The sequence below is a fragment of the Penicillium odoratum genome (genome assembly GCF_028828045.1).
Source record: "Penicillium odoratum strain IBT 22623 chromosome Unknown utg000002l_segment0_segment0, whole genome shotgun sequence".
Taxonomy (NCBI): domain Eukaryota; kingdom Fungi; phylum Ascomycota; class Eurotiomycetes; order Eurotiales; family Aspergillaceae; genus Penicillium; species Penicillium odoratum.
In genome coordinates, this window is record NW_026643144.1 from 1 (window position 1) to 21,563 (window position 21,563).

The 21,563-nt window shown below is 53.1% G+C and overlaps 6 protein-coding genes across 6 annotated transcripts; 5 read left to right on the forward strand and 1 right to left on the reverse strand.

The window, feature by feature from the left end:
• Nucleotides 1–198: 198 nt before the first annotated feature.
• Nucleotides 199–405, forward strand: N7520_002053 (uncharacterized protein; the record flags this gene model as incomplete). Its single annotated transcript, XM_057135988.1, has 1 exon — nucleotides 199–405. The coding sequence occupies one exon, from the start codon at nucleotides 199–201 to the stop codon at nucleotides 403–405; it is 207 nt and encodes a 68-aa protein (XP_056998674.1).
• A 1,337-nt stretch (nucleotides 406–1,742) lies between these two features.
• Nucleotides 1,743–2,267, forward strand: N7520_002054 (uncharacterized protein; the record flags this gene model as incomplete). Its single annotated transcript, XM_057135989.1, has 1 exon — nucleotides 1,743–2,267. The coding sequence occupies one exon, from the start codon at nucleotides 1,743–1,745 to the stop codon at nucleotides 2,265–2,267; it is 525 nt and encodes a 174-aa protein (XP_056998675.1).
• Nucleotides 2,268–2,898: 631 nt separating this feature from the next.
• N7520_002055 (uncharacterized protein) lies at nucleotides 2,899–3,702 on the forward strand (the record flags this gene model as incomplete). The annotated part of the gene is made up of 1 exon (XM_057135990.1): nucleotides 2,899–3,702. The coding sequence occupies one exon, from the start codon at nucleotides 2,899–2,901 to the stop codon at nucleotides 3,700–3,702; it is 804 nt and encodes a 267-aa protein (XP_056998676.1).
• Nucleotides 3,703–4,213: 511 nt separating this feature from the next.
• N7520_002056 (uncharacterized protein) lies at nucleotides 4,214–9,344 on the reverse strand (the record flags this gene model as incomplete). Its single annotated transcript, XM_057135991.1, has 3 exons — nucleotides 4,214–5,017; nucleotides 5,167–6,284; nucleotides 6,680–9,344. 3 exons carry the CDS (start codon nucleotides 9,342–9,344, stop codon nucleotides 4,214–4,216), a joined length of 4,587 nt encoding a protein of 1,528 aa, XP_056998677.1.
• A 5,573-nt stretch (nucleotides 9,345–14,917) lies between these two features.
• N7520_002057 (uncharacterized protein) lies at nucleotides 14,918–16,876 on the forward strand (the record flags this gene model as incomplete). Its single annotated transcript, XM_057135992.1, has 1 exon — nucleotides 14,918–16,876. The coding sequence occupies one exon, from the start codon at nucleotides 14,918–14,920 to the stop codon at nucleotides 16,874–16,876; it is 1,959 nt and encodes a 652-aa protein (XP_056998678.1).
• Nucleotides 16,877–16,932: 56 nt separating this feature from the next.
• On the forward strand, nucleotides 16,933–20,374 carry N7520_002058 (reverse transcriptase; the record flags this gene model as incomplete). The annotated part of the gene is made up of 4 exons (XM_057135993.1): nucleotides 16,933–17,537; nucleotides 17,825–17,916; nucleotides 18,872–20,282; nucleotides 20,326–20,374. 4 exons carry the CDS (start codon nucleotides 16,933–16,935, stop codon nucleotides 20,372–20,374), a joined length of 2,157 nt encoding a protein of 718 aa, XP_056998679.1.
• Between the last annotated feature and the right edge of the window lie 1,189 nt (nucleotides 20,375–21,563).

Here is a 21,563-nt window from a genome sequence, read left to right on the forward strand (position 1 = left end):
CCTAACCACCCTAACCACCCTAACCACCCTAACCGGGTGCCTTAAATCCACCCTGACCCGGGTCCTTAATCCGCGATAACCGTTCATCAAATACGCTACTCGCTTCGCTCGCGCGTATATCCATATCTCTGCTCCTTCTCCCTTACCACCTACGCTAATTCTTACCTTATCCACCCTATCACCCGTACCATATACACTATGATCCCCCTATCTACGTCTACTATCCTCACCCTCACTACACACCCTATTTTCCCCCTCACCACGTCCGCTATTCTTACCCTATCCACGTACGCCATTATCACCCTCACCACATACACTATCACCACCCTCTATTCTCACCCTCACCACCTACCCTATTCTCACCCTCACCACCTACGCTACTCTCACCCTATCCACTTTTACTAACCACCCTTACCACATACACAATTCTCACCCTATCAACTTTTACTAACCACCCTTACCACATACACAATTATCACCCTCACTATATACCCCGTTCTTACCCTTACTATACTTTCCTTCCTTCTCCCTTATATCCCCATCCTTCCCACTATGTCTATCTTCTACCACCTTATATTATTCTTAATCAATACCCTCCTCTTTTCTATCTTCATCCTCTCTTAACCTATCTATTATACCATCTATCGAAATATTTATTATATCGCCCCTTCCTCAATCCTATTCGATCCCGATATCTTCCTATATAACCTCAACCTTCCTATATCGTATCTCTATAACCCTGGAAACCCCGTCCGAACTCCCCCTCTACTATCATCCAACCCCATACGCCGCTACTTCTATACTTCACATTACTTATATCTGCCAAACTAACCAATAACCCTCAATCTATACCGATTTATATCCTAACTATCTATCTTTCTACCAAAATCGCGACTTCTATCAAATCCCTTTTGATTCATATCTATATTGTCTATATTTTCTAATTTCCTATTTAATTTTTTTTCTCTCTCTTCTCCTCTCTCTCTTCTCCTCTCTCTCTTCTCCTCTCTCTCTTCTCCTCTCTCTCTTCTCCTCTCTCTCTTCTCCTCTCTCTCTTCTCCTCTCTCTCTTCCCTCTCTCTCTCTCTCCTATCTTACCCTATACGCCATTACCCTATCTATACCGGTACTTACCTTGATATCTACGTCTATATCTATATCCTATACCCTGATACGGACGCCTCTCCCTACCCCTACGCCGATACTCTCCATGTTACTCTATACCCTAATATATACTTACCCTTACTCCTTCCATATCGTTTGGGACTCATATATCTATGCCTCTACCCGATTGATATATATCTTCTGTATACTAACCCGATTCCGACTAATCTCTTCCTCTTACTACCGTATACGCTCTTACCCTGACTACTATATACCCTGTGACCCTGACTATACTGATATGATTGATATCCATATACTCGATGCCCCTTCGCTTTTATTATCGGTATACCTATACTCCCTCGACCCGAATATTGCATTCTCCCTACTCTATATATTCCGACGAAAATCTTGATGTCTATTCTCGCTCTTCAATATAAATCGATATATTACCGATCTTCCTTATATTTCTGTAAAATCATTCTCTCTCTACTAATGATATCTCTTTCTACCGAAACCCTGACCTCTCTTCTACTCTGACGATATATATTACCCGGGTCCCGGATATACTCGCTACCCTACGCTGGTATCCACCGGACCTGTATGTCTATTTTCTCTATACCTACGCCTATACCCATCCCTATGCCCTCCGCACCTATATACCTATACTCTCTGCACCTACGCCCTCTGTCCCTACGCCTACGCTCTCTATACCTACCATCTCTGCACCTACGCCCTCTGTCCCTACGCCTATCCTCTCTATACCGATATGCCTGGTATACTACTACCCCTACTACCCATATACTATTACCCGGACCGTACTATTACCCCTACCGCTATTACCCTTACCACGATTACCCTTACCACGATTACCCTTACTACCCCTACTGTATCACCCTTACCACGATCACCCTTACCACGATCACCCTTACCACGATCACCCTTACCACGACCACCCTTACCACGACCACCCTTACCACGATCATCCTTACCCCGACCACCCTACCCACTTACGCTATTATCCCCCCAACCATACTATCACCCTTACCACGATCACCCTTACTACCCCTACGCTCTATCCTACCCCTACCCTCCATCTCCCTACACTCGGAATCTCGATCCCTTCGCCCTATGAATACCTATGCGCCTATGCTCTCTCCGTCTTGATGCTTGATACCCGAATATATGACCCTACCTCGGATAATATATTTTGGGTCCTATATCGCCATCCTCTACCCGATTGATCTATATATTCGCAATCCTAACTGGATGCCGGCCGAATGCATCCTCTCTCTCTCTTCCCCTGACCACCCGATACGCTATCACCCGGACCACACTTATACTCGGAATATCGATATACTCTATACCCCTACGCTGTCGATTTCTATCTACCTGTACTCCCTCGATTGGGATATCGGATTCTCCCGACTATATTTATTTCTACTGAAATCTCCATTTCCACCATCTCTCTGGTTTATGAATATATATATTATCAATATCACTGATGTATGGGCGAACATCATTCTCTCGATCAATGATATATCTTTCTTTCGAAATCCGGATCGTTCGTGATGCACCCTTCTATCCTCGCTACCCTGGGCTCTACGCTCTCTACCTCGATATATAATTATCCTCACGATATTCCTTCGACCGATATCTCTATCCTCTACCCGATTGATCTATATATTGTATTGATACTTTAATTATTCCGGCCGAAATCACGCTTTCTCTACTTGAATCATATCTCTTACTACCAAAACCCTGACCTCTCTCCATTACCCTGACCATACTGATAACGATGATCCCCTATATACTCGCCACCCCGGGCTCTGCGCTCTGCGCCTCTATGCCCTTTACCCTGTACGCCTACGCCCGGTGCACCTACGCCTACACTCACCCCTGCGTCCACGCCTACACATATGCCTATGCCCCGTACGCCTACGCTCACGCCTATACCTTCGCCCTCTGCTCCTACGCCTACGCCTGCTCTTTATACTCTCTATACCACGGGCCTCTACCTATACGCATACGCTCTCTATATCTATATATATACGATCTCCGTACCTATACGCCTATGCCTACGCCTGTGCCCTCGCCACCCTCACTACTATTACCCTCACCACCCGTACGCTATCACCCTGACCACGCTATCACCCTGACCACGCTTGGGCTCTCTATACTACCGGGCTCTATACTCCGTACGCCTACGCTCTCTGTACCTACGCCCTCTGCACCCACGCCTACATCCACGCCTACATCCACGCCTACATCCACGCCTACATCCACGCCTATCTATATACCTATGCCCCGTACGCCTACGCCTACGCTATCTACACTCACGCCTGTGCTAACGCCTGTACCTACGCCGGTGCTCTCGCCATATGTACGCCTATACTCTCTAACCCGATATGCCTGGTACGCTACCACCCTTACCACTCCCTATACTATTACCCTTACTACGCTACACACTATCACCCTAACCACGCTTGGGCCCTCTATACTACTGGGCCCTATACCCCTAAACACCCTACACTCTCGATACCTATATGGGATGATCTTGATATTCTGTTACGTCTTTGTGCACAAAAACCTATCTTTCTAATATCTGATATTCTGTTGCGTTTTTATGCATAAAAACCTATCTCTCGAATGCCTATCTTCTGTTGCGTTTTTGTGCACAAAAACCTGTCTCTCATATCTGATCTTCTATTGCGTCTTTGTGCACAAAAACCTGTCTCTCATATCTGATATTCTGTTGCGTTTTTATGCATAAAAACCTATCTCTCGAATGCCTATCTTCTGTTGCGTTTTTGTGCACAAAAACCTGTCTCTCATATCTGATCTTCTATTGCGTCTTTGTGCACAAAAACCTGTCTCTCTCATATCTGATATTCTGTTGCGTTTTTGCGCACAAAAATCTATCTCTCGTACGTCTTTACATTCTGTTGGCTTTTTGTGCACGAAACCCTATCTCTCCAATGCCTATCTTCTGTTGCGTTTTTGTGCACAAAACCCTATCTCTTGAATGCCCACCTTGATTATATATATCTACTGAACGACCCTACGGGAAATCCGCCGATCCCGTGAATGATAATATATTCCGATTCCGCCATCTACTCGACTTCATGCCCCTGATAAATCCTTCGACACCAAATGAACTCCTGTACTAACCGGGACTGCTGGCATGCAATCTCTTCTGCCATACCCCCAAAATACCGCTTTAACTGCTCCTCATCCGTACTATCCACCCCGACATACTGTAACCGTCGATCCCACGCCGTACGGATCTCCGCATGCGTTTTCTGGCTGAACAACATCATCGCCACCATCGGTAACAATGTGTGCCGGTATTGCTCACATCTCTGCTGCGCCTCCGTCGTACGGGATATCGCTTTGCTGGGATCCCCCTGCGGGCATATCGACTGCGGCATCCCACACCGGAAATGCGCGCTGTAATCCTGGTAACGGATCCCATCAAACGCACGCATCCGCTTCCACCACGCCTTGGCCTCGATATTATACCCCCACGGACACCGAAACAACTCATGTCCGTCATCCCTCCCCTCCTGCGCACACGACCAACACCGCATCAACCACCGTCCGATCTCACTCTGGAAATACATATCTCTCTGGATCTGGTCCTGCCTGGCCTCGGGTCGTTGGCTGGACAACTGGGCCCGCTGGATGTCCTGCCGCCGGAACTCATGTCGGACGGCCATGGGGATGGACGGGCCCTCTCCCCGGGACCCCTGCCCTGCGTTCTCTCCTGTGGACCCTGGGCTGGGGCTCTCTCCCCGGACCTCTCGCTGGACCTCTCGCTGGACCTCTCGCGGGACCTCTCGCGGGACCTCTCGCGGGACCTCTCGCGGGACCTCTCGCTGGGGCTCTCTTCCCCGGACGTCTGCACTCTGGGTACCCTGGTATGCCCGTCCGGCGTGCTGCTCTCCATCTCGTCACCGATATCCGTCTCACGTGGATACCACCCCCGATCACACCCATCACATGCCGATTCGTCGTCCGTACACCCCGGCCGGACATGCCCATCTAAATATTCATCTAATATCACCCGCCGGCATCCACCCCCCGCGTCCAACGGCAACATATACTGCTGTACCCGCTGCTGCTCCTCCGCGGACTCGGGCATCCATGCCGGACGCTGCTGATATCCCACCCGCTGCCCCTCCGGCTGAATGATGATCGCCTCACTCGGCAACCCGTCACGCCCCGCACGCCCGCTCTCCTGCGCGTAATCCAATATCGTACGGGGCTGCCCCAAATGGATCACGCTGCGGATGTCCGGAATGTCGATCCCCATGCCTAACGCGTTGGTGGCCACGATCACCGCCCCCGCCGTCGTACGGAACCGGGCTAACACCCCATCTTGATCGTGCTGCTGGCTGAAATATGCGTCACACCCTAACTGGTCCGCCATCATCCGGACGTGCGCCACGATACTCCCATATACGATCACCCGTCCGGGGTGGGCCCGCTGGACCCGCTCCTGGATAAACTGGATCACCCCGTCCATCTGGATCCACTGGGATGGGTGGTCGTACCCCGCCTCCATCTCCGGGCACCATACCCGGTATGCCACGTTGGGCCGGTGCGTGCGGGCCCGGTATATGGCCACCTGCTCCCGGGGCCACCCCATCCGGTATAATAACGTGGGCTCGGCCGCCGGGGGTAACGTGGCCGTCAACATGACCATCTGCGTCTTGGCGGCCCGCAACTCCCCCATCATCTGCAACTGGGGCCGGAAATCATCTTGATTGTTCAACACGACGTGGCACTCATCGATCACGATCCGCTCCAACCGCTGCAACATCCGCTGCCGGTTCAAAAACGTCCGGAACCCCTGGCTGCGGGTGCTCTCGGGGGTGACCAACACGATCGACGCTTCGTCCGGGGGCCGCTGGCGGTCGTACGGCACGCATGATATCCCCAACTGCTCGCACCGCTGGACCATATCCTGGCGTAACGCGATCAACGGGACGACCACCACCGTCAATCCACCCCCGACCCACGCGGGTAACATGAATAATATGCTCTTGCCCCCCCGGTGGGCATCACCGCCACGACCGGGCTGACCCCCTGCTGGATCGCCCGCAACGCGGGCTCCTGCACCCCACGGAATACCATCTCGGGCCGTCCGACCATCTGCTGGAACGACTGCAACATATGGGCCTGCTGTAACTGATACCGCCGCTGCGTCCGGCTCTCCTCGGCATCATCCTCCCACGGATTCGGACGCTTACCGCATACCCCGGCGCGGACGGCGGATGCAAACCCTAAATTAGACTTCTGCATGGGCTGGGCCTTGGACATAATTTTCTGGCCCATGGGCCGGTAAAATTAAATCTCTATGTAATTACAATGTAATCTATCAAAAACATTAGTATTAACTAGGTAATATATGTAATATATGTATATATTACTTAGGCTTTAGCATGGGTTGGGCCTTGGACATAATTTTCCGGCCCATGCAGAAGTCTACCCTAAATATTGATGCCAATCCTGGCTGGACTGCCGGAACCGCTGCCGCCGGTGCGTGGTGCTGTTGGTGGGCTCCATGATCGTACGACCGTACATCATCCCGGCCACGTGGGACGAATGGGTGGCTTGCAAATCCGCAATATGCCCCATAAACTCCTCCTCGTCCATCCCACCCTCATCGTCGGGGTCGTACGGGGGGGCCGCCTCGCCCGTGCCCTCCTGCACGTTACTCTCAAACTGGCTCTTGCCCCGTAAATACCGCCGGCTGATCGCGATGGCGATGTCGCGGTATGCCGACACGTGGACCGCCTGCCCGTGCAACCCCGCGGCCGTGGCCGATTCCAACGCCTTCCGGAATCGTACGCCCGTCCACGCCTGCTCGCTGCCGGCGTCGGGGCCCCATAAATACTCTTGTCGGCGGGGGGTGGGGGTGCCTCGCTGCTGCCACTGATATGCTTGCAATATCTCCACAAACGGCAACACCAACCATATATATCGGACGACCAACTCCCCAACCTCCTGCGGCAAATACCGCTGAATCACCTTGGTATCGTTGGTGATATGGAACCCTTTGTGATATCGGCTGACAAATACCACCATCCCATCTTCGATAAACACGTTGCGGATCTCTCGCTCGCTGTTCCGGTACCGGATACTCAACAACTCGGGCGTACGGCTGGGCTGGCCGGCCGTGATATGGATCGCCACGCTTAACCGCTCGCGGAACCGGGCCACCTCGGCAAAATACCGGTCAATTGCACGCATCCGGAACCCCTGGCCGTCCGGCTCGCTGAATCGCCGCCGTAACGTGGGCTCCTGGGCCACCCGCTGGATCAACCACTCGGCCCCGTGGACGGGCCACTGCGTACGGGAATCCTTGATAAAACTCCAATCCGCCGTCCGCTGCGTGGGATCGTCGTATATATCCTGTAAATCAATACTGGGGATCTGTGCACCCTCGGCGAATATCAACTGCTGGTGAAACTGGTTCCGCATGCTCTCGACCAACCCGTGGACCATCCCACGGAAATCACCCATGGTAAAATGCAACTGCTTATACAACAACTCATCCTCGCCTTTCCATCCGATATGCCCCTCGGACGGGGTGTTGAAAAACACCTTCTTTCCGTACGTGCGTAAATCCAATAACCACTGGACCGGCCCGTGGGTCCCACGCACCATAAACGCATCCACCATCAATCGTAACCACTCGGGAAACGTACGAATCACCCGACGACCCTGGATCTGGGTGGGGGGTCCCAAAATGGACGTGGTGGGGGATCCGGGCATGGGACGGGGGGTGGGCGTCTCTCGTACGGGGCTGCTGGCATAACCCTCGTCCCCGTCAAATATATATCCGTCCGCGACGGGGATATCGTCACCACGGAAATGGGGCTCCTGGCTGCCCTGCGCGAACCCACGCCGGATGGCCAACGAATCGGGGTCTAACCGCAACGCCTTATGCAATACCAAAAAACGGGCGATCTTGATCAAACTGGATATCTTGGGGGGGTAATCCTCCACCCCATCCCATCCGGACAACTTCCGGCCCAACACGGCCGATGCGCATATAAACGCACACCCATACTCGTGGTGCCGGATCCGCTGGCGTAACAAATTGATGCAAAAATCCATAATCGCGCACTCCAACGGCGATAACTCGTACGGCTCGGGGTCCATGGGGTCCGGGCTGGACCGGCCCGCGGCCTGCGCACGCCGCCATACGATCTCCCACGACCGCTGCTGTGCGGGGGTGAACTCGTACGGGGGACTCTCCCAATCGTGCGGCTGCTGGGTGCGGGTGAAAAACATCAATATCCGCTGCCACGGCTCAATATGGTCCTTGATCTCCGCTTCTTTCATATACGCCAACAACGGCTCGTACGGGGAATCGGCCTTCTGCGTGCGGGCGGCCTCAATCCGCACCAAAAACCCACTCGCCCGGGTGATCTGCTGGCTGACCATGGCCAATCGCTCCATGGCCTGCCAAATGGCCCATGCCGCACCCTCGGGGCCCTCGGCATCCTCGTCCGGCCGCTCCATGGACTGCACTAACGGGGCGGACGAAATGCCCTGTAAATACCGGACCCACCCCGTACGGTTTAACCACGGCGTGGCTTCGTCGATCTCCCCGGCCTGGATCACGGTCTGCTGGCTGCGGGCCTGCTGGGCCTGGAATGCTCGGACGCGCTGGACCAACTGGTGGATGGCATCCACGGGTGGCACCGGTTCGGCCCGCTGTGGAACGGGCTGGCGGATCTGGATAAAATGCGACCCTAATTGCCGCTTGAAAATCCGCTGGCATCTCACGGCCTGGCTATTGGCGTGGATCTCGGCCTGGATCTGCGCGATCTCGGACGGTTTCGGTCGACCACGGTGGCTACTGGGGGACCACTGGTGCTGTTCGGACCAATGGTTTTTCATGGACTTTAAATCGCGGCAAATATATACTGTACAACGTGAACATAATAAACCATCTTCAAATATGGTTAATCCGGGAATCGGGCTATCAACCTGGGTGGGCCAATGGCTGATATCGGGCTGGTCCTCAATATGGTCCCACTGCTGGACACATTGCTCGATATACCGTGCGGTTGTACGGGGTACCCGATGATTGGTGCCGGTTAAATGGGTGGTAATATTATCCCGTCGTACGGCATGCTCACACTGGTGGCAAATCACCACGTTGAACTCAGAATTGGTGAAAAAAAACTCGCTGGCCTGGGGACTGTGGGGGGTGGTTTCGGACATACTGGAAATGGAAATATCACACTTGGGGCGATGATGCAAATCCGTATGCGCAACTTCAACACCGTACGGGCAAAATTCGTTAATTGGCCTTGAAGAACGAACTGAATATAAAGCTGAATCAAATCAATCGACCCCCTGAATTTTCAGCTTTCTAACCCATGTGATCCCCTATACCCTATTGGGTATCTAGTGGCGGTGGTCGTACGGTGATGTATCACCCTAGCCCGCGGTCGGCACCTCTATTGGGTTTTTGTGCACAAAACCCTAACTCTCTTATATCTTATATTCTGTTGGGTTTTTGTGCACAAAAACCAATCTCTTTCGCATCTTAATATTCTAATGGGTTTTTGTGCACAAAACCCCATCTCTCAAAATCCATATCCCTGAATTTTCAGCTTTCTAACCCATATAATCCTTGTACGGTGATGTATCGCCCTAACCCGCGGTCGGCACCCCATCAAAAAAACTCCCTGATTTCCAACCCCTGTTTTAACCATTTCCACTGCTTCGAATGATCTGAATTTCGGTTTGACCATGAAATAGAGGCTGGCGAAAAACATATCAAAATCTGAGCCCCGTCCGAGTCCAGAATGTAAATCCATCCTTATCTTGAAATAATATTCCATCGTACCCCGACCCACTTTTTTTCCCCCATACTAAAGAAGTCCACCCTAATTCCATCGTAGTAGAATGGAATTACCCCCATGGGTTAGTAGAATGGAATTACCCCCATGGGTTAGAGGCTGGCGAAAAACATATCAAAATCTGAGCCCCGTCCGAGTCCAGAATGTAAATCCATCCTTATCTTGAAATAATATTCCATCGTACCCCGACCCACTTTTTTCCCCCATACTAAAGAAGTCCACCCTAATTCCATCGTAGTAGAATGGAATTACCCCCATGGGTTAGGTTCTTACTCCAACTTTCGATTTTCGTTTCCAGAATTGTGGCGCTGACAAGTCAAAGCAACGATTATCTGAGCGTAGATGAGCTATCATCTCTCTGTCTAGACGAGTGCAAAAAATCACTGCAAGCTGTACGGGACACCATCCAGGAGGCCTGCACCGCCGATGGTGACGTGATTGTCGATGGTGGAATCGCCTATCCGGCGACTTGGGTGATTGACCATTTTATCTACACTTATAACATCTCCTGTCAAACAGATCCGTACGTGAATCACTTTCGGAGATATTGGTTCTCGCTCGACAGGCATGGCATACGCTGACAGTTCTTAATACCAGTTCGACGGGGGAATTCTGTGATACCCTTATCCAGTCATGTGTTAGGGTTTATGGATAAGATAGAGGGAGAATAGATGGGTTGTAAAAAAGCAGTAATCAGATTTGTATCAAAACTGATTCTTGAAGGAATCGTAGGTACTAAGAGAGAGATGGGCTTTATACCCCGCACTCTCTCGGCAAGGTCAGCTGAGGTCACATGAGAGAACTTCCAGATACTCCTTGTCAGTTTCGTGACAATTATCCCCCCTCTAAGGGGCAACTGCCCCAGTTGACCAGACCCTTCAAGTAATTGCTAAATACAGAACCAAAGACAGAACCGAGAGTTGACAGGAAAGTGTTTGTAGAAAAGAACACGCATCAGTTTTCACAAAGAAAGCAGGGCGATACGACCATCTGTCGCCTGCAAAACAAAGGGGTTTCGATCACGCAATCTGCGTAAAATTCTCAAATGAGAGATTCTTTGATATTGAGGTTTCAGCCTCAGTTTAACCTTTGTTGACAGTAGGAGCGGTTTGTCTTTGTTCTACTGGGAATATCCGACAGGGCAGAGATAGAAAAGGTAAGGAATTACCCTCGCTCCTCTCCTATTATCCACCATTGTTCCCAGCAGAATCGTCATCTTCTTCATCTTCAGGACTAATGCCCTTGCCAAGTGACAGGACACCTCGGGCATCACCTACCCGGGCGTCGTATACTGCTTGTATCGGCTGCTTTGGCCGGGCTGGTACAGCCTTTGTCGCAGGTGACGGATCCCGGGTGGATATAGAGTGTACTTGGGGTACGGTTGCTTCACAGAATTGCGATGGTTGTAATGGTAAGAACGCGGTTTGCCATGTGGTGAGTATCCTCAATTCAGTACTGATTCGGAGCTAATTCGGGGTTGCTTCACTTCTAGGTCCCAATCGGCATGTTGTACGAATCATGGGTTCTCTTTGAGATCCTCGAGTGGGTCGATAATTCTGTCCCTGGCAGCGCAGCACCGAGTACAGGTCTTACTGCTCCAGTTGGTGTAGTTGGCTCTGGTCCCGCGGCGATCACATGGGGACCCGAATCTTCTGATGAAGCCCACGAAGCGTCGGTGAATCTCCTCGCTGCCCTTCGGAAAACGATTACTGCCCATTGTGTGGAAAATGGCCTTGATTCCGCGAAGAAGTGGGAAGGCGAACCCTGGTGGGAATATCAGCGGATCAGTCGTGATAAAGCTCGGGTTCAGCAGGATCGTATTGCTCGTCCTGTGACCTTTCCGAACACCCTTTGTCGTCTTGAACCTGACGAGGATGGGTATATGGTTTGGAATACTGCTATATGGAGTTACTTCCAGGATGTTGCAAATGCGGGTCTCGCAACTGGCGAGATGACCGCTGCAGTCGCTGATACTATCCGTAATAAGGCTTCCGAGTATTATTGTGAGTATTGATTCGGAAGGGATTCGGCTAGGTTTCGAGGTGATGTAGCAGAAACGGATTCTGTACCTCGCTTTCCTCGAAGAAGATCACAAAATCTTCTTCGTCTTGGTTATTTCTTCGAAGCCCAGGGCCTAGGCACTTTTGGATTTGTGCTAAGGCCCTAGGATTCGGCCTGAATGTCCTTTGTGTTTCGAATCCAGTTTTTTTTTTTTTTTTAAATTTTTGTTGATTTTCTTTGTTGTCCAACGCATCCCCCCTCGATTGGCGGTCGCCCCGACCGGTATATATAGTCGAGGTTGGATAGTGAAGGATAAGTGGAGAAGTAAGTAAAGGGATAGGTGAAGAAGTGAGTGAAGAAAGAAGTGAAGTTTTACTTCTTCTTCTTAGATGACTTTCTGAATTTGGTGATAAGCTGTTTTGCGTTCATATCGTCTTCGGCGACCCATTGGTTGTATTCCGAGGGCCAGCCTTTCCACTTCACTAGGAAGTGTATATCGTTATCAATGATCTTTTCATCTCGAAGCTCCTCGATTTCCCATTCGTCATCATCGTGTAGATCAGGTAACGAAGGTGATTCGGTGCCGTCTCGGGCATACCAAGGTTCGAGTAGTGTGACCGGGAAGACGTTATGTAAACGTTCGTATTTGACGGGTAATCCAAGGCGGTATGCCTGTTTGCCAACCTTGGCGAGGACCTTAAAGGGCCCGACGAATTTCGGGCTGAGCTTCTTGGAGAGAAGGTTCAATTTGAGGTTTTTGGCGGCCAATTTGACCATATCGCCGACCTTAAACTCCATAGGTTTGTGCTTCTGGTTATAGTGTTTCGTCATTGATTCGTTCGCCTTTCGCCAGCTTTCCTCTGTCGATTTACGGAGGTCTGCGAGCTTTTGGATTCGGTCTCGAGCTGAGGGTGCGTCTTTGTCTTCGACGTCAAGATCAGGGTGAAGACGCATTTCAGGGCTATACCCCATAAGCGCCATGAACGGTGATACTCCGGTAGTCGCGTTAACGGCATTATTACACGCAAACTGGGCGGTTCGAAGTAGATTTGGCCACGTAAGCTGCGAGTGGTCCACAAAACAGCGGAGATAGTATTCGAGCGTTTGATTCATACGCTCGGTTTGACCATCAGTTTGAGGGTGATAAGCGGTTGATAACCGAAGCTTAACGAGGGAATGATAGCACAATCTCGACCAAAATTTGCTGGTAAAGAGGCTTCCTCGATCGGAGACAATACCCTCTGGGGATCCGTACTTCAAATCGACATGTTCGTAGACGAGTTCGGCAAGTTCTCCGGCGGTAATCGTAGTCGTGACGGGTAAGAAAATGCAGTATTTCGTAAACCTATCGACAATGACTAAAATAGCATCAACACGCTCGTTTTTGTAAAGGACAGGGGGAAAACCTGTGATGAAATCCATGGAGATCTCAGCCCATGGCCTTTTTGGCTGTGGTAAGGGTTGAAGTGCTCCATAAGGCTTATGCCTTAGGGCCTTTACACCTTGACACACGGGGCATGACGAGACATAATCGATAACATCTCGATTCATCTTTGACCAATGGAATTTCCGCTTTAAAAGCTCTTCAGTACGATTTCGACCGAAGTGTCCGGAGTGGGGGTCGTCATGATAGAGTTCAAGAACCTTCTGACGAACAACCCCATCAGGGATAAAGAGCCGCTTACGATACCTTAAAAGGCCTTCAGCATCAATCTCCCACCCGATCCGGTTAGGAATCTCTCCTAAAACGGCATCCTTTCGCATCTTGGTCTCAGGATCGTCACCCTGGGCCTTCGCAATAAGGGCCTTCAAATCCGAATTTGGACTTGATGATAGAACATTTTCGTTCTGAGCAGCATAAACACATGCGCTTTGGGAAATAGAATAAGCAGAACTTAACGATTCCCAAACAGACCAATCCACTGTTTCAGCAGCATCTCGCCTGCTAAGCGGGCCCTCTACGTCCACGCTTGATTGGGTTTCGGGAGCGACCCGTTGAAGAAACTGAACCTTAGCGAATTTGCTTCGGATCATAGAAAGAAGGCTAACTGAATCAGGCTTTTCTGAATTCGGCTGCCGAGATAGACCATCTGCCGGGTTGGATTTGCCCGAGCGATGTCGAATCTCAATATCAAAGGGGGTAAGCACCATACACCATCGCGCCTGTCTACCGTTCAACCTGGGTTGCTTCATAAAAGTTTGCAGGTTGTAGTGATCTGTAAGCACCTCGATGGTATACTGGCTACCCTCTAGATAATGTCGCCAGCTTTTAAAAGACTGAACGATGGCGAAAAGCTCCTGATCCGGAGTCGAATAATTCAACTCCGCTCCGGTAAACTTCCGCGACCAAAAGGCCACTGGGTGCCAGACGTCATGATCGTCTGGCTGGGAAAGAATTCCGGACATGCCGAGATTCGAGGCATCCGTCTCCAATCGAATCCTCCTTGAAGGATCAAAATATCGAAGGAGAGGTGCTTCCCTAAAAGATCCGATTAGTGTACGAAACGCACGTAATTCGGGCTCGCTTAGCTGCACGGATCCAGGTTTTTTCCCATTTTTACTCCCCTTGAGGAGATCAGTAAGTGGCAGCGCTATCAAAGAGTAGTTCTTGATAAAGCGTCGGTAAAAGTTGCAAAATCCAAGGAACACTTGGATATCATGGTAGGTCTTAGGGACCTCCCACGATTCGATAGCGGAAATCCGCTGAGGATCCATAGATATACCCCCTTGTCCAATAATGAACCCGAGGAAATCCAGACACACAATCTTTTGTGCGAAACGCGCCCCACAGCTACAGCAGCCTGGACGCCCATTGGTGGACAGCAAATTAAGCGTCTCATTTCCACGGTTCGATTGAACCTAATTTCTACTTACGTACATCGTCGGTTACCCGCTGCGCGCTGAAAAAGCGTGGTTTTGCGGCCCGCGATGGCGAAAAAGTCAAAAAAGGGGCCGACCGCCCGGCCGACACCTCAAAACGTGGCAGACTGGCCCGATCCGCCAGCGATCGACAGCAGCCACGATCTACGCGCCACAGCAGCAAAAATACAGAAAACAGCCGTGCTATGGAAGTCTGCAACAGACGAGAACCGTGACCCCCCACCGCCAGCCAAGCTGCACGGCTTCTTTGACGCCGTGATCTCCCTGGCGAAGAGGATGACGGACAGCGAGCTGCTGGCGGAGCTGCAGCGCCTGCGCGCGATATTCGACGAGCATGCCAGCAAGCAGGCCGACCTGTATCACAAATTGCAGGCGTCTATCGACACCCAGGCCGTCGCAGCTGCCGCCGCTGCTACTGCGAACCCTGCTGGCTCCCGCCGGCCAATGGATTACCGAGCTGCACTTCGCAGCAATACCGAATCCTCTCTTGTCTCCGGCTGGCTGAACAGAGCCCACACCAACGGCACACTCTCCACCAATGGCCTCAGCACCGGTAGCGCCCCTGCACCGCAGCGGGTGCTACGAGAGGACCTGCAGCTGATCATCCGTGGCACAGAACGCTCTCTGGTCGATCCGCTACGTCGACATGCGGAAGAAGTGGTCCACCGGGCCAATCGGACGATCAAAGACGTCTGTGACGAAGCCAAGATCGCTCCGGTTGAGGTGTCTACCGGCTTTGTGCTGCCCAGCGGCGACGTGCTTCTCCGTTGCGACAGCGTACGCGACGTCCGCCAGTTGACTGACCTCTGTAGCCCGCAAGATAACAGCTGGTGTGCCGTCTTTGGACCGAAAGCGCACCTTAAGCGAGAAACCTTCTCCGTTGTCATGCACGGCGTGCCGATCAGCTTCGACCCCTCCGCCCCAGATGCTGCGAAACGCCTGCGTTCACAGAACGTACGCCGCATCCCTTCGACCGCTAATATCATGCACATCGGCTGGCTCATGCCGGCACGTAAGATGGCCGACCTCCGGAAACAGGCCACAACCTCCGATACCACCACCGCTAAGCTCGTGATCGAATTCGACGACCCAGACGCAGCAAATCAAGCAATTCTTCTCGGCCTGGCGCTGCAGGGGCGGGATCACGACTGCCAATTCTTCGACGGCAGCCACCGGCTGCAGCAGTGCTTCCAGTGCCAATCGTACGGTCATATCGCCCGTAATTGCAGAAGGGAGATCCGCTGCGCGTACTGTGCTGGATCTCACGACTCCAAGGAATGTGCACATGCCCGTAACCGCGCGTCTGCCAAGTGTGCTGTGTGTATCAGGCACAACGAAACCGCAGTTGAAGAAGCTAAGGTCAAAATTAACCACTTTGCCTTCGAACGAGAGTGCCCTCGGCGTGCCGAGCAGCTCGACATGATCCGTATCAACCGTCTCCGGGGCCCTCAGCTCCACCGGACGGCCACAGCCCCTACCCCATCAACGTCAACATCCCCAGCTGCCCCTACCCCCGCAGAAGCATACTCCGGCTCACAAATCGGCAAAGCGGCCCGTGAGCTAGTCAATAGCGCACAACAGGTGCTAGAGCCCGTACTACAGCCCGCAAGAAAGCTCGAGGTTAGGATCCAAGGCCGGTCCGCTAGCCCTAGCAAGCGCCGCCGGGCCCCGTCCTCGAGCTCAGAGAGTGAAGATGCCCCTTTGGTCCCCGCAAGCCGTATTCGGCCAAAAACCACCACAGTTAACCGGAAGCTGGTCACGTACGGCACCCCACGGCTAGTGCAGCCCATGCAAAAGCAGTGGGAAGGGCTCCACGCCCCGTCCTCGGATATGGTGGAGATCCTTACGCCGGACGTCACAACAGAGAATCTGGAAGATATCGGCACGCAAACCCGTAGACGCAGCAGGCGTACCGCCAGCGAGTCCTCAGACGAGCTCAGCCAAGAAGCCCCCACACAATCGCAGAGAACTGGCCCTATCACTCGAGGCGCAGCGAGCGCGCAATGATAAGCCAAACGCTGAAAATCCTGCAGGCCAACTGCCGTAAATCGAACGATACGGTCATGAAGCATCTCTTCGGTGAGGAAGGGGTGCGGAAGTGCGATATCCTGGCTATCCAAGAGCCTGAGATATTCAATTGGATGGAACCCGAGATGGGCGTCCATTCGCAGACACTTGGTGGCCGGTTTCATACACTTCTCCGGCCTACACCCACAGCCGTCCGCGAGGAAGCAGCACGCACGCAGCCCCGTGTCTGCTTCTTCGTATCGAAAGGGATCAACCCGAAATCGTGGTCGATCAGACACCACAGCAGAGACGCCAGCACGCTGACCGTGGAAACCGGGGCCGGCCAGCTGCATGTGCATAATATATATCTTCCGGGGAAGTTCAACGACCCAGAGCGTACGCAGGAGGTGAAAGAAGGTCTAGCCGCGCTCTGTGTAGCCCTACGCGGCTACCACAGTGGGCAGCATGTCGTGGTTGGTGATTTCAACCTCCACCACCCGCTGTGGTCGACGATCCAGCAGGCCCAGCTGCCGGACGACGACGCAGACGACCTGATTCGCATAATGGGTGATTTTGGCCTAGATCTACTCACAGAGAAAGGCACAGTCACATTCGAAGGGCCTGTCTATGGCAATATTGTGCGTAGCACGATCGATTTAACGTGGACCGCGGCGTCTCTCGCGGACCGTGTGATTCGCTGCACTCCATGCCGCCAGTGGTGGTACGGAGCCGACCACGTGCCGATTCTCACTGAATTCGACGTCCGTACCTCGCCAGCAGGGGTTAGAGAGCGCCAGGACTGGCGGGCCACGGACTGGGAGGCCTGGTGTAAGGCCCTTGAGAGATATATCACGAAGCAAGGGTGGAGCATATCGGGTCCTGGCTGGGTGCTCGATACAGCTGAGAAAGTGGACGAAGCTGTGAAACGGGTGATGGACGCTGTATCAGCGGCATCCAAAGATACTGTCCCCGTACGGAAGATCCACCCCGGACGCTCATATCCCACGTATACGCCTGCACTCGCCCCGCTGAAGCAGCAGGTGCGTCGGGCACGCCGCACATGGCAAAGTAGCCATAACGAAGAGGATCATGAAGCTTTTCGGCAGCTGCGGCATCAGCTCGGCCGAGAAAGCAAGAAGATGGGCCGTCAGGCACACAGAGAGAGAGTGGAGGAAGCCACTACGTCTATCGACGGATTTTGGCGGTTAGCAAAGTGGGCAAGGTCGCGGGGGGTCCCCCGGTCTTCACATACCCCCACACTCCGCGTTGGCGAACGTGAATTTACCACAACGGACGAGAAAGCAGCGTGCTTCCGCACAGCACTTTTCCCACCGGCCCCTACCGCAGATCTCTCCGATATCGACGGATATACGTACCCGGACGCCGTGCCGATGCCAACTACCGTTTCCCCAGCAGAAGTCGAACACGCCATCCGCAGGGCAACCCCGTACAACGCCCCGGGCCCCTCTAGCATACCGAATGCTGTGTGGAAGCACGGGTTGGACGTACCAGGATTCTCCACCTTTATCACGGCCATCTTCAACGCCTGCATTATCCTAGGCTACTGCCCACGGGCGTTCAGAGATAGTATAACAGTCGTGATCCGGAAGCCAGGCAAGCCAGATTACACTAATCCGAACGCATGGCGGCCGATCTCGCTGTTAGAAACCCTCGGAAAGGCACTCGAATCGATTATCGCTACACGCCTATCATACCTTGCAGAGGAGTATGGCCTACTGCCAGAAACGCATATCGGAGGGCGTGGCGGCCGTTCCTGTGACCATGCTATCCACATGCTGCTCGAAGCAGTATACGACGCATGGAGAAAGGACCGGCGGGTCGCTTCGCTTCTCACGTTAGACGGTAGCGGGGCCTTTGATAACGTCTCGCATATACGACTGATCCACTGTCTACGGAAGCGACGCATCCCGGAGATTATCACAAACTGGCTGATCAGCTTCTTATCAAATCGAAGCACGACCCTCTTACTGCAAGAAGGACGCTGTGCAAACGAACCGGTTGCTACCGGGATCCCACAAGGTTCACCACTATCACCAATTTTGTATCTTTTCTACAACTCAGACCTGATCGACGATATCCACGCAGCTGCTCCCGGCCGGGTGCTAGTGACGGGATATATCGACGATATCTGCATCCTTGTGTGGGGCGTTTCCCCTACTCGCAATTGTCAATTTCTCTCCGAACTACACGCTGTTGCTGAGACGTGGGCGAAACGGCACGCATCTAAGTTCTCTCCATCAAAATATGGTCTTATTCACTTTTGGAAGAGGGGTGCTGGCGCGCTGCCCCCGTACGGCGTCCATCCGCAGCAGACACCCGCCCTTACGGGCTCTGTCACGATTCAGGGCGTCGAAATCAAGCCGGTGGCGTCCCTCCGCTATCTCGGGGTCATTCTTAACGAAAACCTCACAGCCCGTGACCACCTACTCCGCTGCCGCAAACGAGCTGCAGTACTGACCGCGGCCCTCCGTTCTATTGCTGGCATGACCTGGGGGGTCACGACGCTCCACCTGCGTCGCATGTGGACGGCTGTGCTGTTTCCACAGATTAGCTTTGGCTGTTCTACGTGGTACACGAAGGGGGCCTACCAGGCGAAGACGACAGAGAATGAGGTGAACCGCGCTCTCGAATCCATGCAGTATCAAGCCCTTTACCGTATCGCCGGCGCGTTTCGTACGACGTCCCGGGCTGCGCTACAGATCCTTCTCTATGTCCTACCAGCGCCAATCGCGACTCAACGGCTAGCAGAACTCACATGTCTCCGTATTCATACCCACCCACTCCGCACTATCTTCCGCAGACGTACGCCAGTCGATAGGGCAACGCTACGGCTATACTGCCAAGACAGCCACCGCAATCTCGGACCTATCCAGAAAGCTATGACTACCCCGCTGCAGCGCCTTGAGAAGCATCTCCAAGACCGTGGAATCGACGTGCACGACCTTGAGCTGATCAAGCCGTACGCAGTGGCCCCGTGGTGGCAGCCGCCAAAAGTGCAGATCGCCGCAAGCAAAGACACAGCAATCGCGCAGCATAACGAAATCCTTAGGGCCGCTGGGCCCTACGGGCCTAACACCGCAATAGCTTATACCGACGGTAGCAAGCTCGATAACCCAGCAGGCGTAGGGGCTGCTGCCCTCACCTCCGTGGGGAGAGAGGTGGCGGTGCTACACCCCACAGATTCGATCTACGTGGCAGAACTCCACGGAATCAAGCTCGCACTCCGTCGATTCGACACGGAGATAAGCTTTCGACAGACGTGCGAGGGCTTCCGCGCAGAAACAGATACTACCGATACTACCGATACCACCGCTACTGCTACGATCTTCACAGACAGCCAGGCTGCGATTCTCGCTTTCGCACGCCCGCGGCGAAGCTCAGGCCAGTACGTGCTACGAGAAATCGCGGAGCTACTGGACCGAGTACAGCCTGTATGGCAGGTCCGCATCAACTGGCTACCCGGACATGTCGGGGTAGCCGGCAACGAGCGGGTCGACCAGATGGCCAAAGAAGCAGCCGAATCCACAGCCACGCCTACGACGACACCACTACTCCTTACCGCAGCCAAAGCCACCTTACGTGAGCAAACGTTAGAGGCGTGGACACGCGAGTGGACGACCTCCGCCCACGGTGAATACGTCCGAGACCTCTTTCCAGAGCCCACAAAAGCAGTATTTCAGCTCCATGAGCCACTCCGCAGACCCACTAGCGCTGCACTTATCCAGATGCAAGCAGGTAAGCTGGCCCTACCAGCATATCTGTCAACCATCTCCGCCTGGCGGGACGAAAGGGTAGCTCGGGCACTCGAGAACGGGGTGCCGGACCTAGACCCGTCGGCCTGCCACCACTGCGAGCGTGGTAAGATGGACACGAAGCACGTGCTGCTGACCTGTCCCCGCTTTGCTACGCTCCGCGCCAATACCCTTGGTATCGACCGCCCCCCGGGCGTATGGACGTCCTGGCTCACTGAGCCAGAGCGCGCACCTAAAGCAGCTTCCTTCATACTAGCCACACGCCTTCTCGGCCAATTCCGCCACCTACCAGAGACATACCACACCATAGCAGCCGCGTAGCGGCCACTCATTCCTTGGAGTGCCCACGGGCCTCCAGAAACCACCGATCCACTAATCTCCTAGGCCCTTCGGGCGCCTAGGGGCCACTGCGTTATTCGAAGACGGAGGGATAACACACGATCGAACACCATGGGAGATGCTTGCGGGGACGTCTCAGGCCTGCGCACGGTCAGCTGATCACTTTGCTTCTACCAGCGTTAGCGGTATGTGAGTACGGGTAAGGTTAAACTGCGAGACACGATCTGGCGAGCGAAGACGGGCGCGTTGAAGGGGTGCAAGTGAAGGAGAGAGGTTGAGCGTACGCGGAGAAGGGGCGTGCCGAGGTTTTGGTGTTTGCACTGTTTGGCTATTTTGGTCTTGGCGGACCTGTTTGCACTATTTGCCTTCCTTCCCCCCCCCCCCCCCCACCCACCCTATCCGCCTACCAAATAGCCTACAGTTGCATCCGATTAGCGTTATTACCACTTGGTGATATAGTTGTTCCGGCTATCCTATAGTGCCCTACTGGCAAATCGGGCCAAAAGCCTGACAGATCCATGAATGAATACAAAAAAAAAAAAAAAAAAAAAAAAACCCGAGGAAATCGACTTCTG